We start from the raw sequence: 19,367 nt of genomic DNA, 5'->3' as shown, positions 1-19,367 counted from the left end.
CAAATCGGTGCCTCCCCCCCACCAATAAGTTCCGAAGAAACTGAAACTCAGTATAAATATCATGTCACTGCAGGCTACCCAATATTAACATACAATTTTGAAATTTTGTGACATAAAAGATATTAAAAATGTGTGTATGAGAATGCAAAAAAGCATGGCTGTTATGCAAAACCTACATAAAACTTGTTTAATGGTGATAAATAATAGACCACTAGAATTAAGTGTGTCAAAGTTTGTATGTGGGTAGATTATAAAGACACCAACTAATTTTGTATTAAAAATTTGTTCACATGTTGACAGTTATAAATATAGTGGGGTGTGAATTTCTGAGAATATATTCAACAAATTTAACCAACAAAATCTGAAGCAGTGAAGATTATACAGAGGAATGAAAAATAAATCATGCAATTAATAATTTATAGCTTCATTATATAGACTGAAGCATTTGAAGGAACACAGATGTAAGTTCTACCCAGAAAATAAAAGACATGCATATTAAAGCCAAATGTGCAAGTTTAAAAAAGGAAGTAACAAAAATCAAGTTTTCAAGACAAAAATCTTTACACACTTACTATTAAGAATTTACACAGTCCTGTCAGTGCAGAGGGTAAGAAATTGCAAGACCATTAAGAACAGAGAGCACATTAGAATTTAGGAGGCAGTCGTAGCCTACTTAAAGGTACTATCCCAGTATTAACCTCAGAAGACTGAAGAAAACCATGAACCTCAGGCAGAGCAGCCAAATAATTCCTGGGCTCAAGTCCACAGTGACTGCTACACAAAACTGGTTAACTGAAAGAAATTACACAAATCATAAAAACAGCCTTCTGAGGTGAGAGCACAGATCTAATCCATATTTCAAGGCATTGTTTTATTATCCTGCCATGCCAGGCAACCTCCTATGAATAAATAAATAGAAATATAAACAACAAAGCCTGTATTTGAATTATTCAGTCTCTAGCTCATGTCTTATTCAGGTGTTTCACAACACTCTAATGAGACGACTTTCAATCTTCAGACAAGGTCAGACTGAAAGTTATCTGGGTCAGAACATCAACAGAATCAATTAAATGTCTGTCCCATCCAGTATCACAGACATGCAACAGATAGCATCTGTCTAAGACTATACCATAATTACATAACACTGTGTCCAACTTCTAACATGAAAATAACATTCTGAAGGCAAACCAAACCTGAAATACACATAACCATTGCCACTAACAAAATGACAGAAAAACAACGTTCAAACAGTGCACTCACATTTGTATTACCATGTAGAAAAAATCTGCATTATTTGTAAATAAAGTACATACACAAAAAAGGCAGTCCAAATTATACAGCAGGGGTTCTCAACCATTTCCAAAGACAGGGCACAGACTCTTGGGCTGCTGCAATGTTACAAATGAGGGCAAATTACTGAAACCTCATGGAAATTTATAAAAAAATGGTACTAACATAGGCTACTATTTCAAACAGGCTCACACATTACTCAATAACTATCTGAAGAAATCAGTTACTATTTGGCAATTTAATTCAATGTTCTTGCTTGAGCAGCCTTTCAATATGAGGTTTAATTTTTGTTGCAAGCATCCCTCCAAGTGTTCATCAGTGAGACATGTCCTAGATCTTCACTGACATTCTGAACAGATGCTCACAGTGACAGGCACTGCTAAATAAATATATCAGAAACAAATTATGCAGTTTCATCACACAGTGTCGCAGTCTGACAATAAATATAATAGCCTAAAGGCAGAATGCACAAAACTCATCAGTGGACCACAAGTTGAGAAACCCCATTACAGAGGATATGAATTAGTAAGGTTTTATGGTACTTTCAGATAGAAGTCAGCTGTATTACTGCTTAAGCTAACCTGATTTATAACTTAATCATGCTTTTATGACATGAAACACAATTCACAAATTAAATAACAAACATGAGAAAGTGAGTAGGATTTGAGGTTCTCATGGCAGTGAGTACAGAGATGGCTGTCATTTGGTATGTAGCACCACAAAGTCTTGAGTAGAGTACCAGACTACATCATGCTACCACCTAGTAGACAGCCATCTATGAATAAGTGAAATCCATGCAACAAAGTTTGCAATAGATGTTTTTTTATTGTGTCAAGCAGAGGATAATAGGAATAAAAATGAGGAAAAGCATAACCTGAAATTCTAACCAGCAGCAGACTATGGCATAAACAATGTCTCTTTTTGGTCCTTTGAAATCATGCCACTGAAACAATACACTAAATTTCAACCGATATCAGAATGTCCTGCTCTGAATTCAAACAGCAGTGGAACATCAAATACAAAATTATACTGAGATGTCAGAAGATGAATGGAATATCAAGTGTCTTATGTATTAAAATATTACAACTACTTGGAACCAGTTATTCTATATTTCAGTTTTCCTCTGTGTTATCATGTTTGTAGTGCTTATAGCTAAAATATTTTAAATGTGGTCAAAGTTCAAGAAATATTATGTCGGTAATATTCATTACAATTTTATTCCATGTAATATCCAAAACAATTATTACAAATTCTGCCCTCTGTAAGTCCCTTGTATTTCACAGCAACAAGTCATTCTCCAATTATATCAAAACAAAGAATGCTGATTCATATGTACAGAAAGAAACAGGAGAGAAGAGAGAGAGAGGACATTTTAAAGAACTCTGACCTCTTTCACATAAAATAACAGAAAATGACTTTAATGGATGTGATGCAATTCCTTCCAAGAAATCATGAAGTATTTTCCTATGACACCTGATAAATCACACAATTTTCCAGCTTTAGTGATATTTGGATACAGCTAACTTTTTAACAAATTATTTCAACAAAGAGTATTAACAAGCATGTTGAGATGCTAACTCCAGTCAAATTAAACTTTAACATAACATTATATGTCACCTTGGGTATAAAGCTGCAGAGGTGCTGAAACCAAACAATTACACAAAGGCCTTTCCTTTGCCAAGTCATGTAATCATTGTGCAATTTAAACCTAACATTTTTGTACCAATAATTCTTTACTGAACATACACTATCCAAGAATTCAAAGCAACTAACTCCTCAGCACAGTAATCAAAAGATGGTCTGATTTTGACCTTACACTTAAGTAACTCTTACCCAGGAGGAAAAGCACAATATTCTAAATTCATAGCATATAAAAATAAACACACTTCTGAAGGTCATGAGACAAAAAAAAATTGACAGCCATGGCAGTCAGTTTTTTCTCATCCCCTCCAATGTTTCCAAGATTTTTTAGGTATGTCTTTGGGCCCTTTTACCAGTACATTAAGTTTCAGTTTCCTGTAAAAGGATCACTGTATTCCAAACACCTGAATGTAAGGCAAAATTTTAAAATCATAGTTTTAGTCAAAAAACATGAGGGTGCAACCTACATTCAGCAAATACTGTTCTCATTCATGACACATTAAATGTAACATTCAAAAGCATATTTTACATGATATTATGATCATAAAAAATAGTAAATAACTGGGAGGTCTTGTGAAAATAAAACAAAAAATTCTTCTTTTCAAGTCATATTTCACCTTAAAACAAAATTTATTTTACAAAATGACATGTAACTTTTATGCAAACTGGATCATTCCACAATATTTTAGGGTGCCATGACAAATACAACCTACAAGCAAGTATATATGGCATTTCATAGTTTTTCCAACTTCTGCATACCTGGTAGGAAGGAATCCATTTGTAAAGGAAAAGCACCCAAAAGGATGCATTCAATTTACTCCTGAAATAAGGGTGATGATCAGGGCTCAACAAATCCATCCATGACGTATGAAAAATGAAGGTCAACAAATGCATAAGTTTTGATTTTCACATTAATAGTTTCTCCCACTCTTTTTTGATTTCTCCATATATATCGAAGTCAGTTTGAAACTGGCATGGAATAAAGGTCTCTGTCAACATGACAATGACATGTTCAAAAATCGGGATGTAGAAAACAAATTACAGCACCACACACTGTCTGAATGATCCGTACCTGTATCTGGAAGATACGTCTTACGATTATAACTTTTGTCTCACTGGTAAAATGAGACATTTGTTGACCACTGGTAATGATGAATGTGATGGCTGCCAGACAACTTACAGCTTAATAAGGACTGTAAACTGTGGTACATCTCATTCTGTCAAAGGTAAGAAATGGGGAAACCATGCAAAAACTTTGACACCAATCCCAAGATGAGGCTAGCATGTTTCCCTGAACCACAGAACTAAACAAATTCAAAGTGTTTTTATTTCATCCTAACACCTCCATTTACAGTATTTATGGTCTTTCTGACCTTTGTCCGCATGGTGAGAGTGAAGGAATCCAATTCTGAAGTGGGAGTGCCTAAAGAATAGGATTCATTATGACTGTAACAAAGATCATGGTCAACAAAGAGAACCAGCAGCTTGGATTCCTTACTATGGAGGTAAACTGGTATTCCACACCTTTACTATATTTACAAAGGATAGAAAAGGCATGAGTAAAATCTGCAACAGATGCACAGTCGCAAAATGGCACTCTAGACCAGCATGCCCTCCACATTTCGGTAACAAATCAATGTATTAATCTGAAATTCTTTTCATATTAAAATAAATTATGTAATGTGTTAATCTAGAGAGTATAAACAATTCTCCCCTGAAATGTCAATTTTTTGCAACAACCTGAAGGAAATCACATAAATATTCTTTGCAAGAAATAACATAAACCATTTCTTTTAAACATTTGAAGGAGAAATGTATTCTGCAATCCAATAATGGAGAATATAACTTGTCACAGCACAACACTAATTAAAAAGTAGTAGTAATATACGCCTAAATTAGGGGAAATGAGTGGTCAGGATGACTTTTCTCTGAAAATAACTGAACACGACAACTATGTTGTCAACCAAATCCTGTAAAGAAAATTATATCTGTATTAACAGAATTATTATGGATGATGCTTTCATGAACAAACTGTGGCTTCCCTTTCAAACATGATGCTACCTCATAGTCAGCTGAAGTCAAAAGTACAAAACAAAAACTGTGTCCATGTCAGCAAGTCAGTGCAGACAATTTATTGAACTAGTAGCCACATACTATACTTTACTGAAGTCAATTTATGCCTTTATAATTTTTTGTTGATTTAATATGCCTTCCACAAAAAAACAAATCACAAATAAATAAATACAGCACTTATGAGTGGTGACTGGAGTTAGTCATCACTACACACTCCCAACATATTCTGTAATCTCATACAAATTATTATCACAAATATATTTCCAACAACCTGTAACTTGAACACAAACAAGCTTTTGCATTGTTACAAAAATTAACTTGTGCAGTTTTTATGATAGGTAACTATTTGGAGTTACACAGTACAGACTAGTAAATGGGTAAGTCACTCTCGACAAGCAGCAGTAGCTATACAGCCACTCTTACATCCATGGAAACACCATCTGTTCAATACTGCATCATCCTGCTTATGAGCAAATGTTTGGATGTTTCACAGATACCAGATTGCTTCAGTCATTCTAACCTGGTTCACTGGTCACATGAGTCAAAAGCTTGTCGTATGTTTCTGTTCAGGGGCATCTTGTAGCTTTTGCTGTCTTTCCCGCTGTTGGGCAATACGACGGCTACGGCGCAGACCTCTTGAACCTTGGTCTGATGGGTATAAGGTATCTACATCTTCATCCTCCAAGTCCAATTTTGTCTTCCCTGAGTAGGTCCATTTCCCCAGTGTTCCATCCCACTGTCAAACAAAAAATGATGTTTTTTAACAGTATTCTACATGCATACATTCTCTATACCAGTGTTTCTCAACTGGCAAATTGTTGCTGGCTCTTAAATTGTTGGTCTGCCTCCTTATCCAAAGAAATGTCTGTTATGCCCTGCTTTAATTGCTCGGCCTGGTACCTACAGAAGCAAAGGTTATCTTCTCACATTGATAATACATACCCACCTCAGTATGGAAACAGCAAGGAACTCTATAAAAAGTGAATGGAAATTACCTTCAAAAGTGAATTAGTATTTGCATAATACAAGATCAATTTTCTGATATTACTTTTATACAACAGAGCAAAACTTACCGATGTACTTATGAGTTCCTGTCTGTGCGGATGCCACGATACATCTCGAACACAAGCCCTATGTCCAGACAACACACTGTGCACTTTACCCGTAAGGACATCATAAACTGAAAGAAGAAAAAAGTAGTCACTGTTACATATATAAAACAACATGGTAACACCAACATACAAATGATACATAAATTGAGAGGCATCTGGAATAAGAACAGCTATGATATGGTCAAATTTAAATCAGGCAAAGCCAGATATGATAAGAACTATGAGGTTGGCATGTGTATCGTGAGTGTTATATTGCAGACAAATATTATTATTCATTAATTTGGTAACAAATTTCAATTAAAACCTTGAATACACATTACATCCCCATATCAGCTGATGTCTTAGTTATCCAATCACCAGTGAAAACACAGCCCACCTCCTTCATAGCTGAACCATCACTAAAATGGACTGTTTTACTATTACCAAGGTGGGCTGAGGGCTGGGAGGTCAAATATGGTATAAGTTGTGTCATTAACCACAATAAAATCATTTCAGCTCTACAGTGCATTTGGAAAGTCACTGTGCAGTTGTGGTTACATAGTAATGCACAACCTGGCAACACTGGCACTGGCAATATTGGCAGATCATGGTTAACTGCAAACAATAACTTTCAAACACTCTATATCACTGAAAAAAGTCAAGATTCTGTTAATTCACCTTTACTATCATTGAGGCCTTAATTTAAATGTCATAATATTATATTATGTCAGTTTTTTTAATCATAATCAAGTAAAGTGATACAACCAGTAACATACTTACTGACTACTCTCCCAGCTGCACAACCTGTATAAATGTAACGCTGTCCTGTGGTGAACTCTGGTGAGAAGTGACATCTCACAAGAGTCTGAAGTACACAGTGACCTCGGTATGTCATCACAGATGTGTCTCCCTCCAGGTTTTTCTTTGGGTTGCTCACTGCCAAAATATTTATTACACAAATCAACATTAACAAATTTTTTTACAACTTACCTAACAAACAAGTCTTCAATTAAAGGAGACAATCATTTTCAACTCTTTGCCACAATGATAAAATGATGAAGTTCCAAATCTAATTTACTTGACAACATTTATTGCAGGTTAAACAGACAAAATTTCCTCAGAACAAAACAAGATTAGTTCAACAACTAAAAGAGAGCTCGGGTATTTAAATTCCGCAGTGCTTGGCGAGCAGCGGTAATTGCGTCTGAATGGCCATTTAAATTTTGCTCTAAAACACTTTATTTATCATAACGTTTGAACTATATAACATATAATTATCAATTGTTCACTGAAACCCTGTTAAAAGATGGTTTTATAATCTCACATTATAATATGAACATCCTGTGTGTGAGCAATGGAAGCAGTCGATTAGACGTTGAGTTTCGTATGACAGTTCTTGAAACGTCATCAAAACACAACACTACACCAATAAATAGATTCTATCGTTTTCTAGCGTTTCCAGCACACTACGCAATGTATTTGAGGCTCTAGCATTCTTCCCTGTGTCATAAGTACGAGTCAGAAAATGTCGGCACTGCAGATTATCATCTGACATTGAACTGAAGGCCACATATATGCATCATACTTAGCAGTTATAACCGTCTCTTTCTAAGAACTCTTCTGAGTATAGGGATGCTAAAATTTTGTTATTTGGGACACACCGATACATGACCACGGCATATGTATAGATATACGAGGTGCGATCTGAAAGTTTCAAGACTGTGTCAATAGCGGGCGAACCGGATGTAGTATGAGCTTCTTCCGCTAGGGGGTGCGGCCTACATTCATAGTGAATCAGTGTGCCAGCCGGCATCATCAAATTAGCATTTGTTTCTTAGTTACGGGCGTTTTGGTAGTGCATTACACCGACCCTCCTGCGATTTCGGAATGGCGTGTGCATCAAATTTTGCCAAAGACTCGCCAAAACGGCTACGGAAACCTATGAAATGCTAAAGCAAGCATTTGGGGAGTCCGCAATGGGTCGTGCACAAACTTTTGTGTGGCATTCACGTTTTAAAAATGGCTGAACCTCTGTCGATGATGACGAGCGTTCTGGACGACCATCATCGAGCACAACGCCCGAAAATGTTACGAAGATTCGGCAGGCCATTCACGAAGATCGACGTCGTACCATCAACGACTTGTGCGACATTGTTGGGATAGGCTATGGGACCTGTCAGCTGATTCTAAAGGAAGAACTCCACATGCGACGCATCGCAGCCAAGTTTGTGCCAAGGCTCCTGTCTGAGGACCAGAAGCAGATTCGACTTCTCGTTTGTCAGGAGCTCAAAGATCTTGCAAGAACCGACCCCAACTTCCTTTCTAAGGTTATCACAGGTGATGAAAGCTGGGTTTACGGGTACGATCCGGAAACGAAGCAGCAATCTTCACAATGGAAGAGCCCATCGTCACCATGACCGAAGAAGGCAAGACAGGTCAAGAGCAATGTGAAGTCAATGCTGATCTGTTTTTTCGACCAGGAGGGGATCGTACATAGGGAGTTTCTTCCTGCAGGTCAGACGGTCAATGCTGAATTTTACTGTGGGGTCCTGAGGCGGTTGCGTGAAGATGTGAGACGGAAGCGGCCGGCAAAATGGCGCAACCACAACTGGCTGCTGCATCATGACAACGCGCCAGCGCACACCGCCCTCAAAGTTCGGCAGTTTTTGGCCTCAAACACCATGGCCGTCATCCCGCACCCTCCTTATTCGCCGGATTTAGCTCCGTGTGACTTCTTCCACTTCCCAAAGATGAAAATTCAGCTAAAGGGAAGGAGATTTGAGACGATAGAAGAGATTCAGGCAGAATCGCAGATGGTGCTTGACAGGCTGACAAAGAAAGATTTCCAGGGATGCTTCCAGGCTTGGCAGCGGCGCTGGGATCGTTGTGTTCACTCCCAGGGGAACTACTTCAAAGGGTGATGGATGAATTTAATACCTGAGATAATTGTACTTTTTTTTATTATTATTATAGGCGCAGTCCGGAAACTTTGCGATCGCACCTCGTATTATGGAGCCCCTTGACCGTTTCAGATAATTTTTTTTTCCTCTCTCCTTCGCTGCAGTAGTTATCGCTGTCATTTGAGACTTGCCAGCATGATTATCTTCCCTCCACAAACAAACACCACAGTGTTGAGTGGAAGATTGTGTAACCTCTTAGGTCACGCATTCATACACAGACTAGCCATCACAGATCCAAGAATGCGACATTGCCACTACATGATCAGAAAGAGCATTTTTTCCACACCAGATCAACTACATACATCATATATCAGTCATTATTCTTTCCATACTTATGGGCTTTTGAAATTAGGCTTACAGCCGAACATCAATGAATGCCGATCAGTAGACCTCGATTTAAATGCCAGAACGTCCCGAGACGTCGACCCAATACGTAGAGTTAACAAAGAACAATTTCATCAAAAAATTAAAATAATTTAGAAGTTGGACTAATTGAATTTTCATCTCCTCTGCACAAAAATAGAAATGATGCAAACATTTTAAAAAATATTATATGGATTCCAAAATTCATTGAAGTTCCTGTTTTTGTTTCTAAGGAGAACACCAATTTATTACAATATCTTAAAATAATTCAACTCACACTTCTTAGGTACTTTTTGCCACCGATAATCCCACGTCTGATCAGCAACAGCCTTGCGGGTGTTTTTTTGACCACTTGTCCCAGAAAACACTCGCACATCCCACAGTTTTATACTCTGGTCTTTACAATTGGAAATTAGGTGACGGCCATCTCCACGAGGATCAATATATGTTACACCATCCATGTGGCCAGCAAGGACACCCACAGGCTTTGGGTTTAACTCACTCAGAGTCCGCCTGTCCCACACCTGAAATTATTCAATAGAAATAACAATATTATGACAGTTCATGTTACAGAGTATTGTTTACAGTATTTATAGTAATTGTGATGGAGAAAATCTAATCTGCAGTCTTGGTTTCTGACACTGAACAGTCTTGTATGTGGATACCAACATTTCAGACTACAAGACTGCACAGTGTGAAAACAAAGAAGACAACATCTAAAATGAGTATGCATAATTTGTTTATTGTGCTACCTGATACCATTTTAGTACAGTATATACATTTTTAATAATAATTATTTTACATGGACCAAGAAATTAGGTAAAACTCTGCTTACACCCTTCACTTAAACACTGTACAGTATCATGATTCACATTACAATCATTTGTCAAACACTATGGAAGCTTTTACACAGAAGAAGGAATGTATCTACTTCTTCAAAAATGAAATATCTTACACAGTGACTTGCACTTTCTTCAATGACATGGCAGTTTCTATCCATCACATTCACATACAACACTGATACCTAAATAACAAGTTTCACAGATGCAAGGATAATATCAAAATGTACTCATAACAAAATGCTGTGTGAAGGTGGAGGCTAGACTGAACAGGACAGGGATCAATGACTGTCTTCTATGAACACAGTAACAGAACTTCAGGTTCCTTAAATGCAGAAAATTAATTTCTTCTCACCAGCTGAGTAACTATCTACTTTTCTAACAAGACAACGCATCATGACACTAGCACAAACTATTCTGTAAAATGTATTGATTCCATATGTTATGTCAAATAAAACCATCTGCCCTCATACTTGGTGAGGATTTTTTTTGGGGTGGGGGGAAAGGAGGAGGAAAAATTGAAACACAACAATCACATGTACCTTGCATAAGCCATCATCTCCACCGCTGTACAAAATCTGTGACGTGCTGTCAGCAAATGCAACTGTGTTTACATCATCATCATGTCCCTCTATCTGTGAGAGAACAAAACAACAATATAGGTCTACTGGTAAGAAATATTTGCATTTCAATTCAAGAGTGCCCTCAAAAATGTTACTAGATGGCCACCTTCTAGGTTGTGGTGCCATATAGTATGAGATGCTTCCATCATCAGGCTGATGACAGACAGACCTCTGAAACATTAGTCGACCTCTACCAGACAACATGGTGCTACAACCCAGAAGATCAAACATGATATTATATCAATGCGCACTTACTCTTAAAGCTCTTTGGTTGCATTCTCTATCATACACATAGAGAAAACCATCATTGGCTCCCCCCAAAATTTCTCGCCCATCTGATGAAAACACTAATGAAAAGATACAAAAGCGTCGTTCCTCAGGACATAGTGGAAGAGCATCCTGATTTTCTGAGTCTCCATACAGTCGACAGAGGTGAACTGCAAAATACATAAGGCAAAATACAGGCTATCCTTAATCTTCACACAGATTTTATGAAATATATGTATCTGGTTTGGCACTAATATGTCTCAGTCACAATCTGGAGTACCCAACTTGTATTCATATCTCAACCACTGCATCAGCTATTTCAGCCGAAAGTTTCACAGTTATCCTCATTCAATCCAGGTGGTTGCTGGGAAGGTACCTTCAAAAAGACTTTGGCCAGGTCCCAATTGAGTCTAGTTTATTTCATATGATCATATATGGTAAGTAGATAAAGAATTGTAAGAAGATAGTTGTGGATTATTTGAAGATGCTATCCTCAAATTTTCATGGGGAGGCTGAGGGAAAATATGATAAACTATGGTAGGTTGTTAGCTAGTACCTGAGATTGAGATGGGACACCTTTTGAATATACCAATACACTGACCTACTTGGTCAAATCACTTCCTGCTTCATTCTTTCTCTGTAACAATGAAAACAGCAAAACTCACTGGAAGTTAATCATTCAAGATAGACAAAACTTACGGCATTCGGACCAGCTGGAGTAAACAATGTAGTTTCCATCTGGACTAAACGCTGTATCCAGGACACTCCAACCCACATCTTGAGCTTGAATTGTTCTGAACAGTTCAAACTTGCCTTCAGTAGTATGATACAATCTCAGGTTACGATCTACAGAAAAACAGCATACAGTATGTTAGATTTAAAACTGGTAGTATTATAATTATGGCTCAACCATAATGTCATCAGAGAATAAAGTTTAATACTCAGTAACAGAAGCTCATTTTTCTTTCAACTTGTTTTAGGTTCCTAAGAGTAGAGCACAAGATAAAAATCTTAAGCAACTGATGCTGACATAATTCTGAAAATTAATTAATTAATAAATTTACATGTACATATCAGTGTGAAGAAATGTCTGATTACTTCATCATGTAACCAAGTAACCAACATACTGAACACAGCACTCAACTATACTCAAAGTGTGGATGTGAGACCCATGGTTAACTTGTTTGAAGAATGAGGACAGTATAGTTAAGGTTTCTAAAATATGTCAATAATTAGTAGGAGACACACACACACACACAATGTATTTCTCAGCATCTTCCAATTAGGGGCTTGGTCAGTTACAATTTTAATCCTGGTACTTCACAAGTATGGGTAAACTTCGATTTGCGCCGATTCAGAATAACGCCACTCTTGAAACCAGTAAGTCAAAAAGTTTAAAAAACTATTATTTATAACGTTTTACAATGTTTCTCATACTGATTTTTATACTAAATCGTAATTCTTACATCACTGATTTTGAATAAAAATTATAAATTTACCTCTGTACTCATTGCTAAGTAGTTGCGAGATAATTTCCTAAAAGCCCACTAACATTGCGCGACAGTCACGTGAGCATTGGTCACTCTTCACAGTGAGTCATTAGCACGTAATGGCAGTGAAGAAAATAATTCCCTAAAAACTGTTGACAAAGCACAATAAGATACTGAGTTTGTTAACAGAACTAAACAGAGCAATGCAACCCATCCATAATCAAAACTGGTTATTGAAGTTGATGGCTTTACAAAATTACTTTATTCACCTTGACAAGCGCTCAGAAAGTAGTTGCCATCTTTTGAATATGTCCCACAAAAAGCTTTACTGTGATATGTAGCTACAGTCTTCATCTTGTTAGGGATGTAATTGTTGGTGATCTTACAGCAATCTCCTCGGGTGAAGGAACTTCGGCCAAACATCCCTATCTAAAACACGGAACACAGGCCTTTCTCTACAACCTCCTTATATTTATGCTTGCCCACTTTCACATTTTATGACTGGCATACGAACAAGGTACTGTACTTTGTTCATTATGAGTATCTAGTGAACGTAAACACGTCAGGCAAACACAGCAGACAGTTAGCAAGGAAGTCACCCTAGGCAGAGACACTAACATACATTGTAGGCTACACATTCCATTTATTAATTAATTATAATATGTGTAGAGACAAAATCAAGGCCCAGTATTTGGAACTATATTTTTCTGTCAACAATCAGTTTCTGATCAACAAACAAATCAGAAAATAAGAAAGAAAATGTTTAAAACATATGATCATGCATCTGAGTTATAATAATATTTATAATTGTGGAAAGTAACCTTCTTAAAATGGACTGCAATTTGCTCCATTTTCATATAAGAATTAAGATAAGTAAGTTCTACATCATCCATGATTGATTGCTATACTTGTGAGGATGATACTTATCATAATGCCTGCACAGTATGTGTGATAGGGTGCATTTCTGTATGCTGGCAAAGAGCATTCAGAATCAAAAGGAGCAAAGAAAGCATGTGGAAACTTTGTGCATTCTGGTACAGATAACACATTACTAGTACTGTTTGGAAGCTTAAGAAATGAGGACTGAAAAGATGCTCTTTACATTTGCTGGGCCTAGCAGGAGATCACAAAACACAGGTGCAATCAAGTGTTTACAGACATACACATTCATTTCTGAAACTGTACAGCAAAATGGTTATCATAATGAACAATATTCCACTACAGACAAATATCCATGTCTTGGTGCCTTTATATGCACACAGAGTTGTACCATTAAGTGATTACAACAGTATTTGTGCAGAATTTAAATAGGGACTCATTTCATGCACCGCTCTGTTTGATAGTCAAGGCAGAAATACACATTATTTATTTCTTCAGGAATATTAAAAACCTAGGGCTAATATTATAATCATCATTAAGAATAGGGATGTCCATAGCCTAATCCAGTACACAAAATACAAGGTTTGTGTCAAGAAAATCTGAAAAGCCTTTGAATCCAAACACACACTGATAACGAGAAACTATCCCACTGTACTGCTCCTTGATTTCAATTATTTTCACTGTCTTTACTCACAGACTCTTGGAGGACATATTGACCCAATGGCCATTCCTTGACCCTCTTAGTTTAAACTGTCAAATTACATGTTTTTTTTTATCTTCCTGAAATTTCTTTTATGCTAAGTCATACCTCCCTGGCATTAATCATTGCTGCAATGGAGTTTGGACGTTCATGTCCACTGGAATGTACAAGGCCACATGCTTGCTGAGTGACCAAGCTAACCTCACTTTTCTGTAAGAAAAAAAAATTATTACAACAAAAAAGCACAATCTCTGTAAATCTTCATTAGTTGTTGCAAATCTTCAAAGCCCATTGTCAAATCTCACTTACTACAATGAACTTTCATATTAATAGAATCTTTTGCTGGAAGACTAGTGAAGATGCTGAGATAAAACTGTAATTTTTAAGTCTGATAAACTGTCACTCATACCCTGTAAAGAATTACAGAAAGGTAGGCAGAAAGACATATTATATGCATTACATACACCTTATCACTATGATGTGGTATATAATGTTTAGTACACAAGACTACTAGAGAAAATTGTTAACCGACCATAAGTCAGTGAGCAATAAGACTCCAAAAAACTTTCTTTTTAAGAAACTTGATGCTTATTTACTCATCACTTTTTATACACAGCTATTTAGTCGTGGGCAGAACATCATAACAATAGCAGAAGTATGTAAGTAATGATATCACATAAAAATATGTATACTTACATCAAGTTCTTTTGTATTAGGCCGCAAATCCATCATCCTGGGTGGACTTGCAGCAGCCACAAATTCATCTTCACTGTCATCTCGATCAGATGAAATAATGTGGACTTGACCACTGAAAATATTGAGATAAAAAATTCTCACCATTCATTAACCCTTTGTAATATTTAAAAATGTTGCCCATACTACAAAGAAAATACAGCACTACTCCATTACAAAGATCAGTTGGTTATTGCTGTTTAAGAAAATAATCACTATTATATGAAACCCACAAATACTCTCTGTGGGCAAAATGCAGTTATAAAGCATGTAGCTACCATTGGTCCTTAATGAGTTAATTTACTCATTCAAAATATAATTACATGACACACAAATTTATTATACTTTTACATGCCACAATAATAAAATTCACCACAAGATTTGTAAAACGAAACTCTACCACGAACCAGGACCCGAATGTGTGTGTGAACTATATGATCAACGATGCGACAGATACCACATAACAAAATGTAAAAACAGAACCAAATCCATTAATGAATATAGCAAGGATTAGGATGAACTAGATACAGGAAAACTTTCTTATGCACACCTGTGTGCTTTTCCTATATTATAATAAAATTCAGCACAGAGACGCACTGCACTTCACCTGTTACTGTTTAAGCGTATGAAATCCATTACTTCACAGAATACCTAGATATTTAATACATTAACTGAACATGATAGTTCATGAAATCGACCACATTTATATACTTTAAATAGATAATCCATGACTAATCAAGAGCAGATTATGTGTAGAATGAAGTTATTGTTTCTACATTTTAGTCAGGGAAAGTGTGAAAATATACTGACTACAATGCCCACATTAGATTAAATTAGATTAGATCAGGTTATGTTAGCTCACAAAATCTTAGCTTATTACTTTAACTTTGCTTGTTCTGTAATATTTCCTGTGAGTTTTAATTACTCTAATCTTACCTAACCTCAGTTAATATATAAAATACATACTGAAAACCTCATTACTTTACATTTAAACTGTCCTCAAATAGTTACTTCATGAAATAACTAGGTATTCTATGAAGAAACTAGCTGGAAGAGTAAATTATTTTTCCCAACACATACTTTAATAAATCATACAGTTAACTCACATAATACCTAGATGCTCTACAAAAATAGCAGTATTAGATGTTGTAACAGTGATATATATCTGAAATGGACAATTTAGAAATGAACCATTATAAAAAGGCAAAGGCAAAGGCAATGATACCAGCTCACTTATTAAGCAAACTACAATTTATGGTGCAGCATAACTAAGTGGTCGACTGCTGCCAGTCTGCAGACCACTGGTTGGAAAATACTAATTCAGTGTACCTTATTCATTTGTTCAAATAACAACACTGTGTTAACTACAGAAGTTGCATGAGGTACATATAACAGACAATTAGAAACTGCGTTCAGAATTTTCAGATTGCCACAAATTAAGCTGCAGAATGGCAGTAGTCTGTGGACCACTAGCTAAGAAATACAGCTCTGACTGACCAGAGAGATGAACAAGAATACTATTATTAGTGTAGTGAATATGCTGATACCAAAATTCAAAGTCATATATCAAAGACCCCTAAATATGAAGAAGGATATTTAACCAGTATACTGAAATGCTATGAGTTTAATTTCAAACACTGATACTACACATATATTTTTATATATATCAGCAAACTACATGGTACATGAGTGAACATTATAAATGGCTTGTAACGAATGTGGTAGAAATCTTGGCCATGCCATGTTGAAAAAATTTATCTCTGGTCAACTTGTGCAGTCGAGCCCATAGTGTCAGTTACATGAATGTCCTGTTGACAAAGAATATTATATTTTTTATTCAAGCAATTAACTTCTAGAGATAAAATGTGTTTTGAATCACTAGTAGAATTGCTACCAATTTCTAGAAGTGTGATGTCACCCACATACAAAGTTGTTTGCACATATCTATACCTACATCTTTACTTCAAACTCTAAACTGCTATTCTTGGTTTTATGGAGTTTTGAAATCTACAGTCATTTCAAAGATGGTTTTGTAACTTTTTATAGTTAAAATGTTTGCATGATTTCCATCTCAATCAGGTTTAAATTTATTTTCATAACATGGAACAGATGTAGCAGTGAACGTGACAAGTGTTTTTAACTGCAATACACAGTAACTTTTAAATTAAAGTAAAATGACAGAGCAGATGTGGACAAGCTTAAATTATAGTGTCCATGTACTAGATTTTCTAGCAAGCACATTCAAGATCAACTACCAACAAACTTAACATAAATAGTTGTTTCATATTTATGCTTCTCAACCAAACCCACTGTAGAAATACAAAAGATTGTTCAAATGCAAGTACAAATACATATATGGGCTGGTATATGCTGAAAAGATATCACATCTTGTAAAAAGAGATATACCTCTAACTCAGCAATGCAACATAAAGATATACCAACAGGTATTTTGGATTCAATACTGTAAATATTACCAGATAATAAAACACCAGCATTATCCATAATAACCTAAACTAACCAACCTATTATATAGGTTTGTGAGAGTGCTTGTAACACATACTGCTTATTAATATTTTCAAGTTCCTATTTTTATCATTTTGTGGTTATGGAACCATTAAACAGACGTTCAGACATGTGTAAAAACTCATATCATTTACTCAGCCAGATCATCAATTTTAGGATAATTTAAACTTTAAATTCCAACAGGAATATGTGATAAATGTAAATATCCTGAAAATAAACCCAAACACTTTCTTATTACTTAGTAATACTATACATTTCTAGTACTGGCATCATGAGAGTTAACAGTCACTTACAAATTTCTATTCCCCTGAAATAAAAATCATGGGAAAAAACATGTGGATAGGCTATGGAAGAAAAGAATACATATTAAAATAACTAAAACAGAACGTTTGCTAAACAATTTGGTTACATATAAAAGCAATTGAATTCAACATGCTCACAGAATGCAAAAATAGAGACTTCCCAATTATTGCAAAATTACAAACTACATGTGCTATTGATGAACAGTGTTACATTTACCAACAGTTTTTACTTAAAAACTACCATGTAAAGTTCCCAAATATTAACCTCGTCTGGCTCAAACTTGATACTGTTCTCAAGCATTGCATACAGACATCCAAGCCCTTTTCAAACTAAATCTATTACACTGAGACTACAACCAACCATTAAAATTTCAATGTATTACCTTCCTCCTGTAGTTACACATTTTCCAAATAGGTTTCTACTCAGTAGCAACAATTATTTACTTAACCAAGCTTATGTACCTGCTATTTTTTAGATTTATTGAAAAAAGAACTGTTAAAAGAATTTTAAATTGCTTCTACACAGCAAATAATTTCAAAAATGGTGATATAGTTGAATATGGTGTGGATTTACTTTTTAAAACTTTTTTGTGGGAGATGAGAAATCCTCCCAAAGGCCCATGTTGGCCCTCTACATCACTATTTAGCGCCGGAAGTGTTGTTTGTAAATATGAAACAATAACTACACGACTACACATAAAATATAACTGCTATATTTCAAGTTATGTACTTTTATGCTTTATAGATGGTGACTGACACAGCATTGCCACTGATCTTTCCCATTTTATTAATGAAACGTACACATTTGCCATTTACCGATTAAACAGGCTCATATATAACATAGCGAGGTGGCAACAGTTTCTACACTGCTGTACTTCGAACTTTAATAAACCTACATGTACACGTCAAGGAATGAAACGCCATTCCCCAACGACCAACCTTCGTATAAGATATTGCAAGATGGTAGCTAAGTCAGAATCTTGATCAGAACTATCATCCGATCGTGATCGAGAATCACTATCGTCCATTCTTCTGGAAGTAGAGGTTCCCATACAGATGAAAATATTCAACACTTCATATAATGTAAAAGCACTTATGGAATACACACTACAATAATTACGCCGAACAAATCACTTTTCAGAGCAAAGTAAGAACTCACACAAGCCTCACGAGCACAGATTAAAACACACGCGTAACTCCAATGCTATTAGTAGGCGACATAGCTCCGTGTCTATTATGCTGCGCCCTGTGAGCGATTCACAAGTAAATACAACGGCGTGACATTAGCCTAGCTGGTAAGAAGGTCAACTACGCTTCAGCCTTCAAAATTCCCCACCCACCCTTAGATTATTGACATACGCTTAATTTTGAAACCATCATATAATGAGTACTCAATGTCTCTGACAAACTTGATCCATCTTTGGGATACAAATGAAAATGTGTATTATAATTTTCACATAACTTTCATCAATCAGTTTAAGGCATCCAAGAAACATGAGAGTTCCTTAAAAATTGATACTGTTTAGGAAATGTTATTCATGTCTAAATCTCTTTGTAATATCTCCAGTCATGTCCATCTTAACTTTCTGGTCTC

The 19,367-nt window shown here is 35.9% G+C and overlaps 1 protein-coding gene across 4 annotated transcripts; it reads right to left on the bottom strand.

Annotated features, from left to right (window-relative positions):
* Positions 1–2,488: 2,488 nt before the first annotated feature.
* On the bottom strand, positions 2,489–18,969 carry LOC110828995 (DDB1- and CUL4-associated factor 11). 4 transcript variants are annotated; one of them, XM_087346615.1, is made up of 11 exons: positions 18,713–18,969; positions 14,913–15,024; positions 14,325–14,426; positions 12,907–13,066; positions 11,847–11,993; positions 11,136–11,317; positions 10,800–10,892; positions 9,696–9,942; positions 6,900–7,031; positions 6,078–6,184; positions 2,489–5,740 (listed from the first exon to the last, which is right to left on the bottom strand). In XM_087346615.1, the coding sequence occupies exons 1-11, from the start codon at positions 18,823–18,825 to the stop codon at positions 5,546–5,548; spliced, it is 1,590 nt and encodes a 529-aa protein (XP_087202741.1). In that variant the 5' UTR covers positions 18,826–18,969; the 3' UTR covers positions 2,489–5,545. The 4 variants fall into 4 exon arrangements, with proteins under 4 accessions (XP_087202741.1, XP_021917949.2, XP_087202743.1 ...); XM_022062257.2 differs by having other exon boundaries at positions 6,876–7,031; positions 18,713–18,968; XM_087346617.1 differs by lacking the exon at positions 18,713–18,969 and adding an exon at positions 18,575–18,702 and having other exon boundaries at positions 6,876–7,031.
* Between the last annotated feature and the right edge of the window lie 398 nt (positions 18,970–19,367).

The sequence above is a fragment of the Zootermopsis nevadensis genome, unplaced genomic scaffold (genome assembly GCF_977971745.1).
Source record: "Zootermopsis nevadensis isolate Lab colony 2312 unplaced genomic scaffold, Znev_1.0 Znev_ptg000010l, whole genome shotgun sequence".
Taxonomy (NCBI): domain Eukaryota; kingdom Metazoa; phylum Arthropoda; class Insecta; order Blattodea; family Termopsidae; genus Zootermopsis; species Zootermopsis nevadensis.
This window is presented reverse-complemented; position numbering and strand designations above follow the sequence as displayed.

Coding starts and splice junctions, on each gene's coding strand:
- LOC110828995 (XM_022062257.2), bottom strand. CDS start 18,825: ATGGGAACCTCTACTTCCAGAAGAATGGACGATAGTGATTCTCGATCA. Junction 11,318..11,846: donor CTCCAGCTGGTCCGAATGCC/GTAAGTTTTGTC, acceptor TGTATTTTGCAG/TTCACCTCTGTCGACTGTAT. Junction 6,185..6,875: donor TGCAGCTGGGAGAGTAGTCA/GTAAGTATGTTA, acceptor TTCTTCTTTCAG/TTTATGATGTCCTTACGGGT.